This window comes from Silurus meridionalis, chromosome 15, assembly GCF_014805685.1.
Source record: "Silurus meridionalis isolate SWU-2019-XX chromosome 15, ASM1480568v1, whole genome shotgun sequence".
In the NCBI taxonomy this organism is placed as follows: domain Eukaryota; kingdom Metazoa; phylum Chordata; class Actinopteri; order Siluriformes; family Siluridae; genus Silurus; species Silurus meridionalis.
The window spans coordinates 23,556,830-23,582,631 of NC_060898.1; the positions used below are offsets into that span (position 1 = coordinate 23,556,830).

The 25,802-nt window shown below is 39.7% G+C and overlaps 1 protein-coding gene across 4 annotated transcripts in view; it reads left to right on the forward strand.

The window, feature by feature from the left end:
• Positions 1 to 25,802, forward strand: part of LOC124398116 (gamma-aminobutyric acid receptor subunit alpha-3-like) — a 109,687-nt gene that overhangs the window by 15,976 nt on the left and 67,909 nt on the right. For all 4 annotated transcript variants that reach the window (XM_046868147.1, XM_046868146.1, XM_046868148.1 and 1 more), the window contains one exon: positions 7,557 to 7,663. In XM_046868147.1, coding sequence (XP_046724103.1) covers positions 7,578 to 7,663 — 86 coding nt within the window. In that variant the 5' untranslated portion in view covers positions 7,557 to 7,577. The remainder of the gene's footprint in view (positions 1 to 7,556; positions 7,664 to 25,802) is intronic.

The window sequence follows — 25,802 nt, forward strand, 5'->3', positions numbered from 1 at the left end:
ATAGAGACTCAAAGCACTTTAGTATGTCACTCTGGATAAGGGTGTCTGCTCAGTGCCATAAATGTATGTCTTTATGTATTTTAGATATAATGTCTTTAGATCTACCTCATATTCATGAGGCTTCTTGATTTGATTCTCTTCTTACATGGAGAGAAATTTCAATTTGGATACTAGCTTTTTTATAATTTTTCAGCTAATTTTATGTGACTTTAAATAACAAGTTGTAGGTTTAGAAAGATGGTGTTTGTTACCAATTACTATGTGTAATAAGACTTAGAAACATATTTAAATAGTTATCTATTTCAAACACACACACAATTATTTTGCCCAGATGTGATTTGCTTGTATGGCTGAATTTACCTTAAAGCATGTGACAATAATTTACACTTGATAGACTTGTCTAGTCGTACTTTTCACTTTTACATTTTTTCAAGCTACTGAGCCTTAAGAATATAATTCAAGTCAGCCAAACAAAACAACGCAAATTTTTAACAAAGGCGGTGTGTCATAGTTAATTAACTAACTTCTGTCATTGTAGATCAGATTTTTGGCTTTAGCACAGTTCTGAGTGCATATTTCAGTAACTCTGAAATCATTTATCAGTCTAAAAGACGTTTAATGCTGCATGTGTGTAATGTTTTATTACAGTGAGAGTAAAACATTATGCTTAAGTCTGTTCATTACTTCAAAAAGTCTAATGCCATGAGAATTTGTTGATGGCAGGAAAAAAGTTGATCAGATATATTTCATTGTTATTAATGCTTATGAGCTTCACTATATGATTTATTCTGCTGCAGAACCTATAGATCGTTTATTCTTAGCTATAAGAATCAGTTATGACAGAATGTCATTCTGATCTTCTTTCAGATTTATGATAATCGACTTTCCCAACAGATCTGACATACATTACACCCCAGCAGTGTACAAAATATACTCTGTGCAGCAGGGAGTTCTGGATTTTCCAGCGTTATCGCTCATAAACCTGTCTAAGAGAGTGCTTAATATAATCAGCATTTGTTTTAGCCTCTGGAGGAGAGTAAATGGAGGAAATGATGAAGTGGCTTCCATTCTGAATCAAGGCACAGAAAACACAACTCTTTTCTATGAAAAGAGTTTCCAATCTGCACCTCCAGGCATTTTTGGTTATTTTAATCTCTATTCACTATTGTGAGAAATGCACAACAATGGGTCTGTGTTCTGTGTTCAGACTGTCAAGTACTGAATTCAGAATGTGAGAGCTGATAGTACTGACATAGAAGCGATTTGCTTTTTTTTTAAAGCTCAAATGAACTTCTTACCCAAATAACACCAATTTCTCCAACCCTTCCCCAAATATAAAGAGGAATATTAAACAATTTTTCTGTTGTTTTTTTGTTTAGCGCTTGATAATTGACAGTTTGCTGTATTGTAATTCTAGAGTGTATTGTGAAAAAATCCCCAGGTGCCTGCTATAACTAGCCGATAATAGCAGACTAGCTTCCTGATTCTAGCATGTTAGTTGCTTGTAAAGGTCTGGAGAGGGTGTATACAAGCTTCCTGTGGGAGTGTAGTGGAGGTGAAAAGAGTTTCTGATAGAGTGATGAGCATGATGCTGGAAGTTGAGGAGGTGATGATAAATGTCATCAGTGCTAATGCTCCACAAGTGGGTTGTGAGATGGAGGAGAAGGAAAAATTCTGGAGTGAATTAGATGAAGTGGTAGAAGGTGTACCTAGGAATGAAAGATTGGTGATTGGGGCAGACTTTAATGGGCATGTAGGTGAAGGGAACAGAGGTAATGAGGAGGTGATGGTAAGTAGAGAAATATGGAAGGGCAGATGGTGGTAGATTTTGCTAAAAGGATGGAAATGGCAGTGGTGATCACTTATTTTAAGAAGAAGAAGGATCATAGGGTGACATAAGAGTGGAGAAAAGGTGCACACAGGAGATTGGAGACTGTATGGTGTTGGCAGGGGAAAGTGTAGATAGACAGCAATGGATGGTGGATGGTTTTAGAGGTGAAGAAGAGGAGAAGGAGAGTGAGGACTAAAAGAAGAGTAAGATTGTGGAAACTGAAGGAGGAAGACTGTAGTGTGAGATTCAGTGAAGAGGTCAGACAGGGGCTCGTGGTGGTGAAGAGGTGCTGGATGATTGGGAAACTACTGCAGAAGTGATAAGGGTGACAGATAGAAAGATACTTGGTGTGACCTCTGAATATAGAAAGGAAGACAAAGAGACAGTGGTGGAATGAGGAAGTGCAGGAGAGCATAAGGAGAAAGAGTTTTGAGTAACAGAATTTGGATCGACATAGTGAAAAGTAGGCAGGAGTACAAGGAGATGCGGCAGCAGGTGAAGAGGAATGTGGTGAAAGCCAAGGAAAAGGCATATGAGGAGCTGTAGGAGAAGTTGGACACTAAGGAAGGAGAAAAGAATTTGTAGCGATTGTCCAGGCAAAGGAACCGAGCTGGGAAGTTAGAGCAATAAAGGATGGAGATGGAAATGTGTTGACTAGTGAGAAGAGTGTGTTAAGAAGGTGGAGGAAGTATTTTGAGCAGCTGATGAATAAATAAAATGTGAGAGCAGCGATTAAGAGTGAAAAGACAGTTGGACCAGATGACATACCGGTAGAAGCGTGGAGATGTTTAGGAGAGATGCAGTGAAGTTTTTAACCAGATTGTTTAACAAGATTTTGGAAGGTGAGAAGATGCCTAAGAAATGGAGAAGGGGTGTGCTGGTACTGATCTTTAAGAATAAGGGAGATGTGCAGACCTGCAGTAACTACAGGGGAATTAAGTTGATCAGTCAAACCATGAAGTTATGGGAAAGAGTAGTGGAAGCCAGGTTGAGAGAAGAGGTGATCATCTGTGAGCAGCAGTATGGATTCATGCCGAGGAAGAGCACCACAGACGCATTATTTGCTTTGAGAATGTTGATGGAGAAATATAGAGAAGGTCAGAAGGAGTTGCATTTTGTGTTTGTGGATTTAGAGAAAGCGTACGACAGGGTGGAGAGAGGAGTTGTGGTATTGTATGAGGAAGTCTGGTGTGTCAGAGAAGTGAGGGTGAGGGTGGTGAGGGACATGTATGAGGACAGTGTGACAGCAGTGAAGTGTGCAGTGGGAACGATAGACTGGTTCAAGGTGAAGGTGGAACTGCATCAAGGATCGGCTCTGAGCCCTTTCCTGTTTGCAGTGGTGATGGACAAGTTGACGGACGAGGTCAGACAGGAGTCTACATGGACTATGATGTTTGTGGATAATATTGTGATTTGTGGTGAGATTAGGGCGCAGGTGGAGTAGATCCTGGAGAGGTAAAGGTACGCGCTGGAGAAAAGGGGAATGAAAGTCAGTAGGAGTAAGACAGAGTACATGTGTGTGAATAAAAGGGAGGGCAGTGGAGGGGTGCGGTTGCAGGGAGAAGAGGTGGAGAAGGTGGAGGAGTTCAGGTACCTGGGATCAACAGTGCAAAGTAATGTAGAGTGTGTTAGAGAAGTGAAGAAAAGAGTGCAGGCAGGGTGGAGTGGGTGGAAAAGAGTGATAGCAGGAGTTATTAGTGATAGAAGAGTATCTGCAAGAGTGAAAATTTATAGCACTGTGGTGGGACCTGCGATGTTGTATGGTTTAGAGACAGTGGCATTGAGTAAAAGACAAGTGAAGCTGGAGGTAGCAGAGCTGAAGGTGCTGAGATTTTGATGTTTTGGAGACAAGGTGAGAAAGGTGAGATTGAGATGGTTTGGACATGTGCAGAGGAGGGACATGGGGTATATTGGTAGGAGAATGCTGAGGATGGAGCCTTCAGGAAAGAAGGAAATAGGAAAAGAGGAAGACCAAGGAGGAGGTTTATGGATGTGGTGAAGGAAGACATTTACATTTACATTTACAGCATTTAGCAGACGCCCTTATCCAGAGCGATGTACAAAAGTGCTTTGAGTCTCTAAGGAATACATCTACACTGGTATGTTAGATTACAAACTTAATATAAATATAACTCCTGAATTCTACAAGGCAAACTTGGAAAGTGCTAATTTAAGTGTTTCAGGAAGAGGTAGATCTTCAAACGTCGCTTGAAGATAGTCAGGGACTCCGCTGTACGAACATCTAGGGGATGTTCATACCACCACCTTGGTGCCAGAACAGAGAAGAGCCTTGAAGTGTACTTACCTCTCATTTTAAAAGAAGGTGGTACTAGTTGAGCAGTGCTGGAGGATCTCAGACAGCGTGGTGCAGTGCGAGGCAAGCATCAGTGTTTTTAATCTGATACGTGCAGCTACTGGAATCCAGTGAAGGGAGCGCAGCAGTGGGGTGGTGTGGGAGAACTTGGGCAGATTGAACACAAGTCGTGCAGCTGCGTTTTGTATCATTTGCAGTGGGACATGCAGAACATGCAAGACATGCAGGTAGATAGTTTGAAAGAGGCAGATGTAGAGGACAGGGGGCTATGGAGATGGATGATCCGCTGTGGCGACCCCTAATGAGAGCAGCCGGCGGAAGAAGACGAAAAGGTAGCTCAGAAACGTGTGTTAAAGAATTGTTTTCTGAAATCTTAAATGTTCTCACAAAAAAGTTTATGGATTGCATTGTAAACAAATATTCCTTCAAGAAACTGCACTGTATGTCTCTGATTTTAAGAAGCTTGCATTTGCTTCCTATGAGCCAAAAAGCTACAGCATCTTTCCAACCTGCTGCATCTCAGCATACAGTAACACCCTCACAGGAAATAGATATCAGCTCTCTTCCAAATACTTGAATACTATCTCACAGATGCCTACGATTGACTGGTGCCACTATGATTGATATTGGAGAGAGTAGCTCCATTCCTTCTACCCAGCCAATTTTGCTTCCTTGGTATCCAGCCATCATGGTGATATTTACCACCACAACTGTGCAGCAGAGATGAAACAGAGCCAGTTGGCAGTAATCTTACTAGACAAAAACAAAATCTAGTAAAGCTGAAAGTAATAAAAAAAAAGCCAGGGAAGGCACACAGGTGATATTTGATGCATTGGGCACCAAATCTGAATCACCTCAAACGAATGATGGACAGCAGCTGTAATTGTTAATGAAACTGTCACACTATGTCTAAAGAATTGACAGAGACTCTCTCTCTAGGAGCTGTGTATAGCATCAAGCATGTCAGAATCTCATTATTGACAGGGATATGTGTGGCTTTTGTTATGGGAATAAATACATGTTCTTTTTAGTTCAGAGCAGAAAGTGGCTTTAAACTTGTAGGTATGAAGAGAAGTGACTGAAATCTCTGTAGAGCCAAATTGTAGCTGGTGCCAAGCTGGTGAGTGAGCTGCTGGCCAAGATTTAGTTTTAAATCACACAATTATTTTTGAGGAATGGTCAAAGCTGAAGTGTTAATGCTGGAATAATAATGGAACTAAACCATTATACATATAAAATTTAACTTGCTTCTCTTTATCACACTTTATTCACTGACCTAAGGTTAGATTCACCTCATAATTCTCATAAATATTTAAATGGTTTTATATTTAACACATACCTATATACAATTTTATGTAAATAGAACCACAAAGACAAATAATGATTATGTATAGGTTACTGCCAAAAGTAGTACCTATTCTGTAGGTATAAATAGGTATCTGTACCTATTTATACTTTACCTATTATGGCTTATTTTCTATTCAGGCTTTTAGGGAGCCACTTATTTTGTCTCTATGGGATGCCTTGCTATTAACGCAGGTTCATGGCTAATGAGACAGAATTAGTTTTTGAAATCTGAAAGTTATATGGAGCGTATTCGAAACCTTCTATCTTAAGCATTTGTGTTAGACATACTACAGCAGATAGAAATTGACACTCACAGTAGAAAAATAAACTCACTCTCAAGTTAAAACCCATGCAAAACCTCTGCATTAGGTACATTATTGCGGTTCCGAACAACTGAGAAGAACTGAATCCTTTAAGAAACTCCAGGTTTAATCCTAGATCTCAAAAGGAAATCTCATCACTGTGCTCGCCCGAAACACAACTGCAGCACTGGATTAGTGTCACGGTTGACCGAGCAGGTAGAAGACCTGTGGGGATCCAATTAAGCTTTGTGGATTGGACTGACTAAAAATGCAATATGTTGCAGAATCTGTGAGGAGGGAAACAGCATATTTCTAACTTTAAGGTTGTTTTCAAGAAGTTATAACTCTTTATTTAAGTTTAAATAATAAAAAGAGTTGTTTCTTACTAACAACCTCTACCTCCTTGACTGACGTGTAGGAGGTGGGACACGAGGCTTGAGATATATATTAAAAACAATGATGTGTGTTGCTATGTCCAAGGTTCCTGGATAGGGCTATAAATAAATGAGAGCCGTTAAGATGAACCGATGTTCAATTATTTAATCTCTACCATGCTAGAGCTTCTCCTGAGGCCATGTGTATTTATCAGGTTTTAATTAACCAGGTGCTCACTGGATTTTCTTATTTCACATGCTCTCGCCTGAACTCGCGGGGAGCTCACACTTTCTGGCACAGGAAATAGAGAATGTTTTGAGTTCATTAACATGCAAGAAAATCTGCGTTCCACTTATCAAACATTAGACAACTGTATACTAAATTAGGTGTTAGATATGTTAAGGTAAAATTCCATCTAAGATTTGTCAAAGAACTTTCAGTTTTCCATCTGAAAATTATAATTTTATAACTGTGCATCAGAATTTTGAGCTAAAAAATAAAATAAAAACAAAACTCCAAGAAAGTGTCAAATCTAGTACTTTACAAATAATAATAATGCTGATAATGATTCTGAGAAAGTGATCACTTATTTAACTGTTTTGATGACATTGTTTTAAAATGTGAACAGCTAAAAATCAATAGTGCACAGACTGACCTTTATTAGGTTGCTGCTTCATTTGTACAGATTGAGATTATTTTTATTTTCACCCAGTTTCACCGTTAGTCGCTTAAAATGCATCATTTCAAATTTAACTCTAAATGTTTGTTGGGAGAACTGCATCCAGAATCCAGAACTGCATCCAGAATGTCAGAGTAAAACTTTCTTCTTCTCAGGACTGTTCAATTTGACGTTCCCAGGAGTTGCATTATGGTCTACTTAGAATTCCATACTGTACATACAGGGAGCAGATGTCTTTAATACAATCTGAATATATATATTCACATTAATGTTTGAATTTCAGTTGACTGAAGTTTGTTCGGAAGGGGAAGTTTTTTTTATGGTTGCCCAGTGAGATTTACATTCCATGGATACAGTTCTGAATTAATACAAGTTGCAGTTAAAAATGATGATTGCTGGGATACTGGATCATCAGACTTAAAAAAATGTATGATTCTTGCCCCATTTATGATTGTCCATCTTTAGCAGAAATGATGCGTAAACAGAAAATGCTTTCAGACTGTCTCTGAATCCGATCCTGGTGCCAGTTTCCCATGTGGAACAGCAAGCTTTTCACACTGCTGCTGAAAGCATGTGTTCTGCAAATGCTAATGTGTTGCTTTCTGCATGCCAGGCGGATGTCAACAACGCAGCCACCAATAAATCATAAAATGGATTCTATCACTCCACTGGTTTGATCATTCTCTGCGTCATCTCTTCCTTCCGCAGGTTTTCTGGATTCAGAGTGACATGGCTGGTGTTCCTAACAAGCTTGTCTTTCTCATGTCGTATGCATGGATGTTCTTAATGCTCCTCGAACCCAGTCTTCAGAATGGGTAAGGCGATTTCCGTACACTCCCAATATATGTCTAGCTCTATTGAATTTTTTATTTTTTTTTGTGAAAGAAAAAAACTAAATTAGTTTGTATCCTCATGTGTTAACATTTAGTTTGTGTTCCACCTACTTGGTATTAGTAACATAGACAGGGGGAAAAAAACATGGTTTCTTCTTATTGAAGGAAAACAAAGCTTGAAAAGATGTATCAGAGAACGTTGGTGTCTCTGGAGAGTTTTTGTAGCTGGAACCTTCAGTTTTATATGAGTTGGAGTGGAAGATCTCCTTCTGCAGAGTTCTGACCTTACCCTTATTAAGCACCTTTGGGATGAAGTGTATAAAGTGGAGGTTATTAGAACAGCAAATTCGGACTAAGGAATAATTTCATACCAGAATTTCATACAAGAATATTTGTAAAAACTAAACTCATTAAGTGCATTTAATTGCCATATTACATCAAATTCAAATACAAATATATCATTAAAAAATCATAAATAAATATTTAAAAAAGTAAACCCACTGTGCAATGTTTCTTTATGTTTTTGTTTGAAATAATCGCAAACTTTGGAAACTTCTTTCGTTTTTCTTTAGCCTGAATTCTTTAGAAGCCTGTTTCCACCACAAAAAAAAAGTTTGACTTTATTTCTCTTTTTTTAGGGCTGTCAATAGATTAAAATATTTAATCGCATGGCTGTCATGAGTAAACTCTTGATTAATCACAACTTAATCACACATATTTATCTTTTTCTAAATGTACCTCAAATTAATACTTTAATACTATGTTTTTAACACTCTAATCAACATGGACATGGATAAATCTAAATCCTTTATGCAAATGTGTGTTTATCCTAAGTAAAACCAAACTCACCATAAAGCATGAAGACAAAATAATCTTGTAAATGTTTTAAATTAGGTAAATCATTAGAACACCAAACAGTAATTTTGCTATGTTTCCACACGGACACTTTTAATTGCCGGATGTGTGCATCATGCCAGATTTTGGTGCCTGATTTGAGACTTCAGTAAAGAGGCATCAGTAAAACAATTGTTTAGTGCTAAAAACACATTTGTTTTTGGGGAGTTTATTTTTGAGTAAAGAATGGACGTTGTAAATAAATGTGTGTTTTGTTAAAGGTTTTAATTTGGGCTCTTAAATATTTATTTATATTTGTATTAAAAATGGTCAAACAGAACTGCCAGCTGCATTAATCGTTAATAAAATTTGTGCCATTAAAATGAATTAGCATTAATTCGTAATTAACGCCTTAATTTTGACAGCATACACATGGACACACACACACAGACACAAACACACAAACACACAAACACACACACACACACACACACACACACACACACAAACACACACACTTCATTTAAGAATTCCAGAATATTTGAATATTAAAATACATATTAAATTTTTAAACAAAGTAAAATATATATAGAAGTAAACAGTGTGGTGTAAGTTATACATTTCACCAATTATTGTATCTCATCTGGACTTAAAATGATGGACGGACAATACATGACCACAAGAGTCAACATTAACACTTACGTGTAATACCGTAAGACATGAAGTTCTTGAGAAACTTATTTCTTCCTAGTGTGGACTCATAGTTAGCCCTACACAAACTGGTTTCTGCTACAGAATCTTTCTGTAGATATAAGAAAAGTGTCTTGGAAAAAAAAAATCTGTTTTGCTTTCTGGAATTCAGAGGATGTGCTGTGGGTAGCTGCTGCTGTCACTTGGCATGTATGGTTCATACCTGCAGGGACACTGCAGGTCTTCTTATCTCAGACCTCTTTTAGCTTTATTGCACACAGCATTTTCCATAAAATGTATTAATCCGAATCTATGCATTAGTCCGTGAGACAGAAAGACATAAAGAAAATGAGAAATGGACAGACAAGAGGAATGATAAAAGGATAAGGGCCCCTTCTCTTCACGGCTCTACCCAGGTAATATTCATTAGGTGGTTGAACCACACTACACCATGTTAACATGTCAGCAGGGAGAGGACATGACATATTGAATTTTATTCAGTAGCACATAACAGAACGATTCTCCTCGCCCACTTCTCATCTCATTTACGAAGGATTTGTTTTGTGAAAAAGGTGCAGTATTCTGTTGTTGCACTGGTAACTGTACTAATGATTCTTTTTTTCTGAAAGTTGAAAAAAAAAAGCTTGAGTTTTGGATTGATCTTGATGAACCTGTGTTTGTTCCCTTTAAACATGGGCTCATTATTTTCTTGCAAATAATTGCTAAGATTAAAGTAAAAATAACCAAGATGATGAAAAAATCATTAAACTTATTGTTATGAAATACATAATTTTATGTCGCTTAAGTACAAGAAAAACATGCATTGCACTGACCCATTTCTCCAACCATTATATCATGAGCTTCAGTTTGTCTGTGCATTTTGGGTGGGAGGGGGGTTTTCTCGCTCCCATGTCATAGGCAGTTGAGGTCCTGTGTGTGGTAGAGTGTAGATATGTCAGGATGCAGGTAGTTGGAGACTTGACAAAAATGTAGGATGCAAGCAGGTGTACAGTGAAAACTGTTTTTAATGAATAAGACGGTCAGGGAAAAAACACAGGCCAAAAAAATGGTCCTAATACCCAAAGCCAGCAGAAAGAGCAATAGAGCAAAGGCAAAAACAAAGTCCAATAAAACAGTCCCAAGTCCAAGTGCCAGGAGACAGAGCAATGCAGGAAAACCAAAATTAAAAATCAAAAAACAGTCCAAAAATACAAACATCGGCAAAAAGAACATGAAAGGCACAACAAAAACAAAAAGGCCAAAACTAAACCAAAGTCCAAAACAGGTACTAGGGAGCCAAAGCAGAACAGAGGTAAGGAACCGGGGTCAAGAACAGTGGTAGGATCAGAATCAGGAACAGAATCAGAACCAGAACAGTCCGGGTGGCAAGAAAAATTTCAAGGGCTAGGGAGCCGGTAAAATAATCTGGCCCTAAGCTAAAGTCTTAATGTCCTTATATACCGGGTGGCGCGGGAAAAACAGCAAGATCGCACCACGAAATCGCAAGGTCCTGACAGTATAGCGCTGATCTCTGAGCAAGATATGGCTGGCTGACTTCATGCTGTAGCCCCCAGTCTTCTCAGTTGGTAGATGTTGTATGATAGTGTAGAGCTAGTGGGGGCAATTTGGAGAGAAACTGGCAAAATAAATAAAAAATAGTGCATCCTCCTGATTCTTCTACGTTTTGCTGCTCAGTGCCTGTGAGTATAAGTTCAGCCTCTCCAGACGTGCATGAGTAGAGCCCAGTTTTAAATAATTTTCTCTTAATGAAGTTATGGGTAAACATTTAGAAAACACAGGGTGGCAACATGGAGAATGTTTGTTTCAATCTGTAAACTGGATTGTGTTCCATACATTGCACAACATAATGATGTGTGAGTACTACCTCTCTTTAGTGACCCTCTCCCTCCCCCACCTTATCTCCATTACCACCAGCTGGCATTTCAAAGATGCTGGGTGAGATGAGATAATAACAACCTTCACCACAAATCCCTTCATCCATTTGCCATATCCTTGGCATTCCAGGCTTCAAAGGTACTGCCATTAAAGCCCCTGGAGCTGTGCTCCTTTGTGAGTACATCGTTCAAACATGTCTAAATGACTACTGACACTTCCTCATTGATGGTAAAACCATGGAATTAATGTTTTCTGGGGACAGAATAAAAAAACACAGTTGGCTCACTGTGCATGCTAACAAGGTGACCTCAAACACTCTGAAGGCAAAGAAGGCTGACTTGTGCACACACACCCTGCCAAGTACCTTTTTGCCACCACAAAGTATCATCAGACTTCACCCCAGTGGCGCTTCCTTTTTCATCTTACGCTTTATCGACTTTACATTAAGTGGATATTTAACGCTCATCTCAAAGAAAAGGAAGAGCGTGAGCAGAAATCATTTCTGCATTCTACTACATCCGCTCATATCATCACTTGCTTTCAAATCAGGATCTCTACAGTGCAGACTCTGCTAATGAATAAAGTTGTCTTAGTTGATCCCCTGTATCAAGAAACACTCACAGCTCGATGAAACAATTCTTCTCCACACTCCATTTTTTTCTATGAATGTGCCTGCATACCAGATAGTTGCTGATCCTGCACCCCCCATACACACACTCATTATCTCCAGCATTTGAAGCACAATCTCAGGTTAATGAGCATGGACATCTTGAGCCTTTTGCTGTCTGTTTTGTTTGGGATCAGTCTCAGCACCCTGGGCTGAAGTGACAAAAAAATCAATAGCGACGAGGGGGAGATTGCCCCTTCACTCCTGCCATCCTGTAATATAGATTGCTCATTGACTTCCCTCCTTTACTACCCCTTCACTTCCACTCCTAATCCCAAGCATCAGTGGTACGGTGACCTAGGCAACAAACAGAAGTCTCAGTACAATGCTGTCATGTTCAATGGGTTACAGGGTTTGAGGGGAAGTTATAGTGCCATGTGTGCAGTGATTATCATTTTTATTTTTATTACCAATCAGGGGTCCCAATAGTGTTTTTTTTTCTCGTGTCTATAAGAAAATAGGCTATACCAATAATGTAGGGGTTGTAAGCAATACCTGGTTATTATGGTTATAAATAGCACAACACTGGGTTTGTTTCTTGGGGTTTTAAACAGTATAGGGAAGAAAAGGGTGTAATAATGAGCTATGCAGTCAGTAACTGCTTTCTGGCAGAGACAGTCTCTGGATGATGAATTTATAGTGATTCTCATATCAAAGCTGCATAAATGCATTTTCTAACACTATCTAATGTCCACATATGCAGCATTTTTACCAGTTAGTGAAAGTGTCTGCATGTTTAATCATTTTATCATTATCATTAACACATTCATATGTGTCTGAAATGCACTGAAAACAAAAAGCACCTGCACCCAAAGCACACATCAAAATTAACAAAGACAAAGAAATTGACTTAAAAAAAAAAGAAAAATCAAAGTCCTGGAAAGGTCTGGCTAGAGTTTAGCCCTCAATCCTATCGAAAACCTGTTGAATGACCTTAGAAGAAACACAAGAGATCCTTTCACAGGATGTGAAGGGGAGGAAAAACCTTGAAAAATTACAAAGTCTAGATGTGTACATATATATATATATATATATATATATATATATATATATATATATATATATATAAACACACTATGGATAAACATTGGGCACCAACGAGAATATATTATTTATATTATTATTTAAATGTGCTTTTTGAACATTCCATTCCACAATGAATCTTCATTTGCTGTTATAAAAACCTCCACTCTTCTGGGAAGATGTTCCATTAGATTTTTTAGTGTGCTTGTGAAGGTTTGTGCTCATTCTGCTACAAGGGCATTATTGTATTAACGGTTGCTGGATCTAGAATTGTGCTGCACAGGAATAAAATAGTGCCATAAGTTTACATTTATTTGGATAAAGTTTAATAAATGGTTATTAGGAAAATAGAACTAGAGAGAAAGAAAGATTGTGCATGTACAATTGAAAGGAATGACTCCTGTGTTCCATCCAATCAGAAGTTTTCAGAAAAACATTAATATAATACAATATTATGTACTAGATATGCAGCACTGGATATCATGGCAGTGATTTCAGATACATCATTTCCACCTTGATCATGATTATGCTGTTAAATATGACCCCTCTGAGGAGATTACCATGTTAATCACCTCATATTTTTGTGACAGAACTCACAGCAGCAGTGTTCACTAGCTGAGTAATCGCTCTGTCGGCTTCAGACCCCCCTAATTCGCTAATAGTTCCAGTGGGCAGTTTGGAGAGCCTGGGTCTGATTATGCTCTCCTATGGCACTACAGGGGGCAGACTGCAGGCCAAATACGGAGAACTCGATATGAAAAACCCATATGGCCATGCAAATTCTCAGCACTTCCACAGGCACATTAAACAAGAATGACTTCTTATACCAAAAAATCTGACAAGGGATGGATCATTATCCAATTCTATCAAAAAATTACTGTACAAATGACCCTTTTTTTGATGCATTATTAAAAGTGTGTTTCGTTCATTGTACATATTCTCCTAAGCTCTCTCAGAACTGTGTAAATGTTCAGTGGAGCCAAGGAGAGCCTGTCAAGATTGAAATTTTAGCTTTGAATGTTTTAATCCTCCCTACTGATTTGCCTCTTAATTACACCAGGGGAAAATCACAAGTTTCTAGAACAGCCACTGTTCAAAGTACATTTTAATTCTGGTCGCTTTTTTGCTTTTTCAATCAACTGTGACAAAGATTTTTTTTTTATACTGCATACTGTCAGGACAATTTGAAAGAACAGACATGTTATATACAAGATCCTGGCTGCTCTTGTGATTACGGACAGACTAATAGTCTGTTCTCTATCCTACTGTTCTTCTCATCATGTTTATGTTTTTGTCTGCTTGACAGGACCATACAAATTTGTGTATCTTTTATTAGAGCTGTTAAAATTTGTAGCTTTGAGTACAATTCTCTCATACTGACCGCTTGAGTTACAGTACAGTGGTCAGGGTCATACAGAGGTTTTCCAAGCTGGGTTAAAGCATTGCTTTAGAGCAGGGGTGCCCAATATGTTGTTCGCGATCTACCGGTCGATTGCAAAGGTAGTGTAAGTAAATCACATGACATTAAAATAATATACCGTAGTTCAGACTGTCACCCATCTTCACTATGAAATTTGACAAACAGGGCAGCCAATCTGACATCTGATCTTTTCTGACACATTTACCATGCATGCATGTACAAGCGTGCCAAATTCGGCAAAACTCTAGAAAGCTACAGAGTTGCCTAGTTAGCCTCTATTTTTTTTCTTCTAAACTTAAAAAGGGTAAAAATGAGTGGGGAAGCTAGACCAAGTAAGAAGATGAAAATCTATCACTTCCATACTGAATGGGAGGAGGACTTTTTTTACAATGTTTCCTTCGAAGTGCGTTTGCCTCATCTGCCAGTCTACCATTGCTATTCCGAAGATGGGAAATGTGCAGCGGCATTTTCGGACTGTTCACAAAAACTACGACACTGACTTGCCTCCGAAAAGCAAGGTAAAAAAGTGAAAGGTAAAAGCCCAGTTGTCTGGACAGCAGTCATTTTTCTCACAACTGACCACAAAAGTGAAGGTAGCTATCAAAGCATCATTCCAGGTTAGTTTCTATTGTTAAGCACAAAAAGTCTTTCCAAGATCGAGAGATGGTAAAAGAGGCATTTGTTGAAGCAGCTGAGTCATTGTTCCGTGAAAAAAAAGAGGAGCTGTTAACAGTACTGCCCATGAAAGAACACACATGAGAAGAGGACATTTTTCAGTCGTTCAAAAACTTTATTGAGAAAACCCAGCTTCCAGTGCACATTTGTGTCCATCACCATGATGTTTGGCTGCTCGAATAGATTTATTTCCAAGTGCAGGGAGGACGATGCTTTCCCAGACTTTCTCAATTACCACTGCATAATACACCAACAAGGATATATGATTAGCTCAGTTAATGCTTTCAAACGGAAATGCAACATCTGTCCTCAAAGATGCAAAGATGCTCTGACCCGGAAAGGGGTCATCTTACCAGAGGACTAATAAGAAGATGAGATAGCATCCACAATTCACCCGCTGAGGATCTGCTTGTTCGCAAGGAGACCCTTCTTTGGAGGGCCATAGCAGATAAATAGTTTCTCCGACTTCCTTCCACGGTTCTGTTCTGTGGACGTATGTGTCCAGTGCTTGCACTGGTCTGAGGCCTGGAAAGAAGGAGGAAAAAATGCCTGGAGCATAACAGGTAGTGGGACGACCGAGGGTACCTTGGGGACATACAATGCTTTGGGGTATAGAAAGGCACCGGCCATACCTGGAGTAAATTCCAGGAGTGAGGGAGCCTAAAAGATCCCCTACTCTCTTGAGAAAGGGGATGGCCAGAAGAAACACAGTCTTGACTGTGAGGAACCTTAAAGGCACCTCAGTCAAAAGCTCAGACATGGCCTCCAAGACAATGGCCAAGTCCCACGCAGGCACTATAGATTGTACCTGAGGCCTCAACCTTCAGGGTACTGCAGAGGAAAGGTTCTTACACAGTGAATGCCCTAAGAGGGGAGCATGACAGGCCGCAATGGCGGACTTGTAAGAATTCAGGGTGGAAGGAGACAACCATTGGTAAACTGTTGTTGGAGAAATTCCAGCACTGGGCTGGCAGTTAACTGGATCGAAGTAGTGCCGTTTGCACAATTTTGTGAATAGGCGCCATCACGCGGCGTACAACCTCCTTGTGGAGGGAGCTCTGGATTTGAGAATGGTGGAGAGACCGGAGGCTAGGTGCTGTGCCCTCTTAAGGGCCACAGCCACAGTCTCCACAGCTCTGGGCAGAGGTGAATTGTTGTCTGAGAGAGAAGATCCCTCCTGAGAGAAATCTCTCAGGAAGTGTGGTCGAGAAGGGCTACCAGGTCCGCAAACCATGGCCTCCCTGGCCACTGGTCAGATCGTCCCATAGCCGAACTCTCTCGCGATCTTGAGCTTGGACACAGCAGAAGTAACTACCTCCAAGAGCTCCTCAAATTTGACTGGCTGTGGAGGCATGTCCACGGGTTTTTACGTTGGACCGAGTTCCTGAAGGGGAACCTATCATCAGTTCAACTTAACTAAACTTAACTTAAGCTTTATTGTCATTCTTCCACATACAGAGTACACAAAGGAATGTTTCTAGGTTACGTATGTAACCCTAGTTCCCTGAGGGAACGGGATGCTGTATTGTCAGTATTGACCAACACATATTGATCTCTCAGGTCTAGGAGGAAGTGTTTAAGACCCGATTGCTGTGAGGATAACTTCGATCCGGGCGGAAGACAGTTGTGCCCGCATCACGGTCAAGCCCTACACTACACCCAAGAAGGTGGTTCTCTGTTCTCTTGAGGCCTCCTGAGAGGCAGCGGGTCTCTTTCATCTGCAGCGATCTTTCGGGCGGAGGTGGAGGGAGACACCCGCTGGAGGGAGGCTGCGCCCTAAACCACATCCAGTGGCAGGGCTAACCGTCTGGACTCCTGTGCCAGAGCGGTTAGAGCAATGCCCTGCAGCCGTATGTGCCTCTCAGGCTGTTTACGCTCTGAATCAGGGCCACCAAGGTACATGAGGCTTTCCCAAAGCGTTGTGATGCAGCTCGAAGTTCCCGAAAGGGGAACAAAATGTCATTACTACAAACCAAGTTGCATAGACTGTTAACAGTAAAAGTGAACATTAGACATAAATAAACAGTAAGAGTAATAGAGTAAATATATTCATGTAAGAACAGAGTAGAACAAGTAAAGTGCAAGTGCACAGTCAGTGGTATGCAAGTGTGTGCAATGTCCATTGTGCATATTTTAACAGAATGAGTGGATGTCTATGGTAAACAGGTAAAAGTCCCTAAGTGCAGATTTCTGCACATGTGATACAATGTCCAATGTGCATTTTTGATGCACAGTAAAGTGGCTGAGTGCAAGTGTCTTTTAATGTCCATTGAGTGGTTATCAATGTCCTTAGTGCACAGTTAAGGAGGTGGGAGCAAGGTCATGGATGGCACCAGGGTGTTTAGGGCTCTGATAGCTTTTGTGAAAGAAGCTGTTGCAGAAACTTGTAGTGCTGGTTTTGACACGTGATGGCTGGGGCTTAAACAGACTAAGGGATGGGTGAGAGGGATGGTAGATGCTCTACGTATGCAGTGTACATGAAAGATGTCCTTGATAGAGGAAAGGGAGACCCCTGTAATCAGGAATTCTTCCGTACACATCTTCTATACACAGGCCTGTGACTTATCCACAAGTCACAGGTCTGATTGGGCCAAAAGCTCAAGCTACTAAAAACTCATTGTTTTTGCCTGTGCTTAATTACAGGAGGATTTCATTTGTGTTGCTGAGTACTATAGGCATAAACATGCTTGCTGAGTGGTGATGGAAAAAAACACTGTGTTATCAGTGGAGCCAGGATGGCACTGACTGAGCAGGTGCAGCTGTAGTTATCTGTCCACAAAAATAAAAGGGAAAAAAAAGGGAAAAAAACAGGTTGAATTGTTATGGTGTACTGAATAAGCTTATACAAACTGAAGTATCTTTGAACCTGTGGTGGTATTAACGTTGTTTTTTGAATGGGCAAATATGAACAGAACTTTAATCTTGATCTATTTAATCTATAAACATTAATGCACAATAAATGATCTTAAAAGCAACCAGCATTCAAACAAATGAATTTATTTATTTCTCTTCAATAGCTGTGTGTTCTTGCAGAGTTCCTGTCGGTTATAAATCACAGCAAAATCTGGTGCTTAGAACCACAATAAATCCGTAATTCGCATTTCGTAATATATGGCCAAACATTTGTGGGGACCTGACCACTCAAGTGTGCTTGTTGAAAATCTCATTCATGATTTAGTTCTTTTTTTTTTTTTATAATAATCTCTACACTTCTTTAAAGGTTTTCCTAAAATATTTAGGAAATAATATAATAATATAATCTTTTTTTTTGTGTAATCTGGTAAAAGGACTTAAGTAAGCATTCATCACCACTTTGTGGAGCTACTGCTTGTTCTAGGAGCATCACAGTAAACAAGTCTTGCAATAATTTTTTGTATGATTATATGCCAAGGAAAATTGTTGGTTATGGGTGTGGTTATGAGCCCTGCTCCAAAAGAGATCCAAGTTGTGGTCCTAAGTGTTTAGACCATGCATGAAAATGCACTTATATTAGTTACCTTATATTTAGCTATAATTGATAATGGGCTATCTGACACGCTAGCGCAACACCGACGACTAAAGATGTTTTTATAGTGTGCGATAAAACCATTAATTTGATCTCACTGAAATAGAAAATGCATTTATCTGCTGTAACATTTTAGAAGCATGGCAAGAGAATCAGAGCTCAGTGAGTGTACATGCAGCCGTGCTATAGCTGTTACACACGTCCTGCATATTAATTATGAAGCTGAATGCAGAGTAAATCATGCAAAGAAAAAGCAACCCTTTTAAAGTTTCAAGGATCAAACACAAACCCCATGTTGTCAATTTATTTTTGTATTAATGTATTGAGCATCTTGCCATAGAGTAATTATGGTTACAGAATTCTGGTCTCTGAAAATGTTGTCTCCAGAAGGATTCTCTTCTCCAAATTATTTGGGTTTACATATTTATTTATTAATTTTTTTTTAGAAAGGTTAGAAAGGATTAGAAAGGTTCAGAAATCATTTTATGTTTGCTGATGCCAGGCAATGCAGCAGAGACACGGTAAACAATATAAAATAGATCATTGCATCTTAACAAGGTTGGTCTTTCAATTATTATTTCACATTTTATGCAGAATATTGGAAATCCGATATACATTTACAACCCAGAACTGAGTGCCATCACCCAACTTAGCTGAGATCTTTAGACGCATTAGGAAAAGGCATCTAAAAATGTATTTTTTTTAAACATTATGTACATTTTAGTCTAAAGTGGTGGTGAAGTTACTTTCAAAATGCCAACAGTATTAAGAAAAACCAAAGTCTGATGCTGATGAGTCTCTTTTAAAACATACTTCTTGTGTATTTCAAATACGTTCTGATTTAGGTTAAAAATGATCTCTTTCACTGAGTAATTAAGGTATTACAGTGAATGTAACATCACCATAATCAGACCATACATTGTTTTTTTTACAGCAATTTGGTTCCAATAATGTTTAAAGTTCAAAGAGCATTTAAGGGACTGTTTTAACTGTTTGGCCTCCCTGATGGTGCTGCATGAAGGATATTTGCGTGTATTTGTCAGCACTGAGAGTACCATTAATCCTGACCAAATCTCTAACTCCATTTGTAGAAATGCAGCTCCACATTTGCAGGAAACCTTCACCATGCTTCACTGTTGCCTGCAAACACTCATTATTGTACTGCTTTCCAGCCCTCTAGCAACCTTGTTTCTTTGCTGATGACACTTTTAGACATCTTCATATGTCAAAGATTATTATGTGTCTTTTCACCACTATATCATGGGTTTTTTTTGCCGACTACTGCATCTATGGTCTTCAACGTCGCCAATGTTTTTCAAAATAGCTTGAACAGTACATCTTGAAACTCCAGTCAGCATCGAGATCATTGACTGGGAGAGGTCATGCTGGTGACCCCCCTGTGTCTTGTTGCTGTGCTCAGTCTTGCCAGGGTGTTGGACATGTGACATAAAACTGTCTTTCACAGCCTCACCTACTAGCAGATTTTCATTGTTCCTCACACAGTTTCAAGCTTCTACACAGCTGTTTCTACATTTCATTGGCTTTGTACATGTACTTTACACAAGTTAGTTAATTTTGTTGCTGTGGTGCTTTATTATAATGTCAGAATGGGGGGGAGGGAGATGGGCTTTCCTCTGCAATCTCTAATTGCTGAGAAGGCTGAGAAAAGCCCATCTCCTCTTCTCCCATCCTGACAACGTTCTACAGAGAAACTATTGAGAGCATCTTAAACAGCTGCATCACTGCCTGGTTTGGGAACTGCACCGTCTCGGATCTCAAGACCCTACAGATGATAGTGAGGACGGCTGAGAAGATCATTGGAGTCTCTCTCCCCTCTATCATGGACGTTTACATCACACGCTGCATCCGCAAAGCCAACAGCATTATGGACGAACACACACACCCGTCACACACACTCTTCACCCTCCTGCCATCAGTGAAGCGGTTCCTGATGTGCCATCACATCCAGACTGTGTAACAGTTTCTTCCCTCAAGCAATCAGGCTTCTCAACAAAGAACTGAACTCTCTCACACACACACACACACACACACGAAAATGTGTAACTGATCTGTACAACCCGGACTCAACACACACTCGTACTCACTTCGCACACCCATAACTTCAGTACCACTCACACTACATCACTTCATTACCATAAACTGTTTACATGCCTTTTTTGCACATCTTTCCTGGATTGCTGCTATTTTGTTTACATTTTTGCTACTGTTCACTGTCTCGTTACAACACATTTACTGCCGGAGCTATTTTGTGTTCTGTGTGTTGTCTTTGAACTGTCTTGTGTTGTCTTTGCACTGTTTGCACCAGGTTGCACACATGCACTTTTTGTGCCGAGGACACTTGCTAGTCCTTTGCCCTGTGTTTTTCTGTTTCTGTGATTGTTGTTTTATGTTGTCAGCTATATATGGGTGAAATGACAATAAAAGCTTCTTGACTTGACTTGAATATCCAAAAGAATTTTAATTTCTAAATAATAATAATGAATGAATAAATAAATAAATAAATAAATAAATAAATAAATAAATAAATAAGTTAATTTTTTAATAAACCAGTATAAAATACAAGAGATTAATGAATTAACTCACAAAATCATAGTACTTTTTATTGTTACTATTAAAAACCTAATACTTAATTCTAAAGATATTATACATTTTTATTTACTGTTGACATTTTTTCATTTGCATGTACAGCATTTTGGCTTTGAGTCTCTATCAGTGAATAATTCCACACTGGTACAATAGATTACAACTTAAGATAAATCAGGCTTAAACACTGTTTAAAGTTTTCTATTATTATTATATTTTATATATAACCAAACAAACCTGGAAAGTGTTAGTTTAAGTGTTTCTGGAAGAGTTGGGTCTTCACCTGTCGCTTAAAGATAGCCAGGGACTTGACTGTTCAGACATCTAGGGGAAGTTCATTCCACCACCTCGGTGCGAGAACAGGGAAGAGTCTTTAAGTATACTTACCTCTTACCCTGAGAGAAGGTGGTACCAGTTGAGCAGTGCAGGAGGATCTCAGACAGCTTGGTGCAGTGCAAGGTGTGATGAGGTCTCTAAGGTAATATAGTGCAGGTCCATTTTTTGTCTTGTAGGCAAACATCAGTGTTTTGAAACTGATACATGCAGCTACTGCATGTATCAGAATCCAGTGAAGGAGCAGCAGTGGGGTGGTTTGAAAGAACTTGGGCAGGTTGAACACAAGTTGTGCAGCTGCGTTCTGAAGAGGGAGAAAAGGAGGGGACAAAGTATCCAGCCTTGTGGGACACCAATTGAGAGTCTGCGTGGGGCAGATGTGGACCCCCTCCATGTTACCTGGTATGAGCGACCTCCATAAATACCGAGGCTTCTGAGGGTAGACAATAGGTAGCATAGTTTAGAAGGGATTGGATCCAGAGGGAAGGTGGTGGGATTGCAAGATTGGATGACTTGCAGTATCTTATCTTCTGTTATGGTTGAGAAACTTGACAGCTAAGGAGTAGGGAATTCCTGACTGTGTTGTGTAGTTATTGTTGGGGAGGAAGTGGCAGATTTCCTGCAAAAGTCTTCAGCAATTAGAGAGGATGGAGCAGGTGCAGCAGGGGGAGTTGAGTAGTGAAGAGATACTCTGGCCTCAATCTTTTTCTTGTAGAAGGCAGTCTTAGCATAAGTCACATCCAAAGAAAATTTGATCGGAAGTGCACAGTAAGAGTCGAGGTCTGCATCAAGTTGCAATTTTTTTCACTTCCTCTCTGCTAATCTGAGTTCTTGCCGATTGCTGTGCAGGACTTCTGACAGCCAATGGTGGGACAAGAAGTCTTCTTCGACATTTAATGTCTTGATCACAGATGCAATATTTGTGTTTTTTTCTTAGACCTTGTTTCTGATTGGCTGTAATGGTGAAATACTCTATTTATACACAGAGTTTTGCTGCATGACCACATTGCTAACTTTACATTCTCATCACATGATAGAGGCTTATGTTTGCATAAGTGTTTGGCTGGTGAAACAGGTAGCTGAATCGGTCATAAGAATCTGCATTAAATATTTGTTCCTATGTCTTAATTTTGAAGGTAACACAGTGTATGTTACTGTATACAGGTAGCATCAGACCCAGAATCGAGCCCTCTTAGATAGTTTCATATCACAGGCGTTATCAGGTCCAGATTGTTATAGCTGTGCTGGAAGCGACTCTAACTTTGTAAGCTAAATCCCCTCGGCATCGGCACAGCAGTTGTGTATGGAGCAGATCAGAGCAGAGCTACAACACTGATCAGAGTGATAGAGCCAGGATTAACACCAGCACACAGGAGTTAAAGGCTGGTGTGGGATTTTAAAAAGCAGCTTAAAGTGTTGTGGGCTAAACTGTGTTCTGTTTTTCATTTTAACTGCATAAGTGGTAAAACAAAAATGAGATGAAAATGCATGTACAGAATGTGACCACCCCTGGGGCTTTGCCTTTTCCCATGATAAGTGCACATTTCTTATTTGGAGTACAGTATAATGTGGTAGCTAGTTGACTGTTTGGATACAGGCTAGCTGTAGGCAAATGAAAGTTCTCTTGAGAGATGAGGCGAGATGAGCTGCCATCATTGGATTCTTAATCAAGGTCCTTAACTCTCAAAAGCTCAGATGTATCTGGTCTTAGTAGTAAGTCCGTTTAGCTAAACCAATTGTTGTTCAGCTAACTTAACTTTTACGCTCAGCTCCTCATGAGGCTGAAACGTAGATTAGATGACACTGCTCTGAGAAAGTCCCATCTTTATGATGCACATGTCAAATCTGCTAGTCATATTATTACAAAATAATGCTGAAACGACAAACTGTGCTTCCCAGAATGTCAGCAGTAATTTACAATTTGTTTTGTTTTGTCATTTTTATCTACATCTTCTTCTTAAGGCTGCTCTAATTAGGGGTCCCCACAGCGGATCATCCATCTCCATACCCCCTGTCCTCTAAATCTCCCTGTTTCAAAATACAACCTGCATGTCTTCACTCACCACATCCATAAACCTCCTCCATGGTCTTCCACTTCTCCTCCTTCCTGGCGGCTCCATCTTCAGCATTCTTGTACCGATATACTCCATGTCCCTCCTCTGCACATGTCCAAACCATCTTAATCTCACCTCCCTCACCATGTCTCCAAAACGTCTTACATGCGCTGTCCCTCTAATGAGCTTATTTCTAATCCTCTCCATCGTCGTCACTCCCAACGAACATCTCAACATCTTCAGCTCTGCTACCTCCAGCTCCACCTCCTGTCTTTTACTCAGTGCCACTGTTTCTATTCCATACAACATCTCAGGTCTCACCACAGTCCTATAAACTTTCCCTTTCACTCTCACATATACTCTTCTATCACAAATCACTCCTGCTATCATTCTTCTCCACCCACTCCACCCTGCCTGCACTCTTTTTTTCACTTCTCTAACACACTCTCCATTACTTTGCACTGTTGACCCCAGGTACCTGAACTCCTCCACCTTCTCCACCTCTTCCCCCTGCAACTGCACCCCTCCACTGCCCTCCCTCTCATTCACACACATGTACTCTGTCTTACTCCTACTGACTTTCATTCCCCTTTTATTTCATTCTCAACCATCTTATTCGTCTTTCATTCCTCGCTCTCCTCCTCTTCTTCTTCACCTACAAAGCCATCCTACAGACCACCATCCGATGCTGTCTATCTACACTGTCCCCTACCAACACCTTACAGTCTGCAATCTTCTTCAGGTTGCATCTCCTACACCTACTGTTCACCTGTGTTCACCTTCCTCCACTCTTATTCGTCACCCTGTGATCCTCCTTCTTCTTAAAATAAGTATTTATCGTTTCAATCTCCATCTGTGGTCAGATAATTCTATTTTGGATGTTTGCTGACTGTTTTGTTTCCCCAGACCACTTATGCAAATTTATTTTAATATTTAAGATTTAATTAGAACGTAATTAGACGTTTTCAGCAGATTTTTTTCTGCTGAGGTTCACTCTTTGGGACGATTATGACTAAATACACAGACATGAAACAGAGCTGGTTTTGATCCATGGTTCTGTCGTCTGAATGCATAATTTCCCTCCTATAAGTCCTTGACATAAAGATGAGCAATAAGAGATGGATGCAAAGGGCACAGGAGGAGAAATAATATGATGGGGAGAAAAAGTAGAACGTTAGAGAGAGAAATTCACACAGAGCTTCCTTCAAGGATATCATTGAAGAGACTGAGAGAGAACAGGCGGAGAGGGTTTGGAGAGGTGTGGGGGGTACGTTGGGGAGAGAAAGTCAATTTTTTATTTGCAGCGGTGATGTGGTGGTAATGAAGAGGAATGAAACAGCTGCCTCTACGGCCCGCTGTCCTTTAGTGCCTCAGCCACAGAATGAAGCAAAAAACCAATGCTTTGACACACCTCACATGAAACCAGATGGGGACACATATGTCTCGTGTCTGGCTGTGCAAGGCGTTTTTATGTTTACTGCAGTATATCAGAATTGACTGTCCTCATGGGGATTTCAGCAATCCACTCTATAGGTGGCCTAAATATCGATTATGGTGGTTTTGCTCTTTTTCACTCTTGGTGATTTAATGTAATCTACTATAAAAAAGTAGTCAATTTCTCACTAAAAGGTCTTGGCAGATCTATACATTTTTTTATTAGGTTTAATGGCCAAAACTACCACATTGTTAAAGTTGATTTGAAACCATGAATCTAAATGTAACATGTAACTTTTAAATATTCATCTATTCATTCATCATCCATACCCACTTTATAGTTATCTGAGCCAATCCTGGAAACATTGTCTGTCATACACATGGAATCACACAAATTCACTCCTTTAGCTTAAACATAAACTTGTGTAATTGATTTATGGGGTATGAGGCAGCACAGAGGTCCGTTGAGAAAACTAGGCAAGAATTTGTCATGCGTTATTGGTTGTAATGATGTGGTGATGAGGGGATGGCAGCACAGATCCAGAACTGGCTTGTTATTTTTCTTGTCTTCTCTTTCCCTTTTCTCTTCCTTCACCAAACCACAATCCATCATTTGCACTGGTTTTTTTTTTGTGAATCACATTGATTTTTTAGAAATGTTTCAACAGACTATGAATGTTTCACTATTCTCAGTGGTAGAATTGCAAAACAAATGGTAGATATCCTAGTAATTGTTATGATCCTGCTAATAAACACCCTATTTGTGTTAGCAGTGCTGCATAATTCAAAAGACAAGTACCATCAAAAAAGCACCAGGCTTTAATTAACTCAGATATGTTAATGGAAATGTCAGTCCTCAGAGAAACCTGTCATGGTGTCTGTCCTCCCAATCAAACTGACATTAGCTTCTATTGTCCCACTTGTTCTGGTTTCCTTGGCACTGGGCACTTTATCTTCCCTACACACAAATGTAAGCAATCATATTG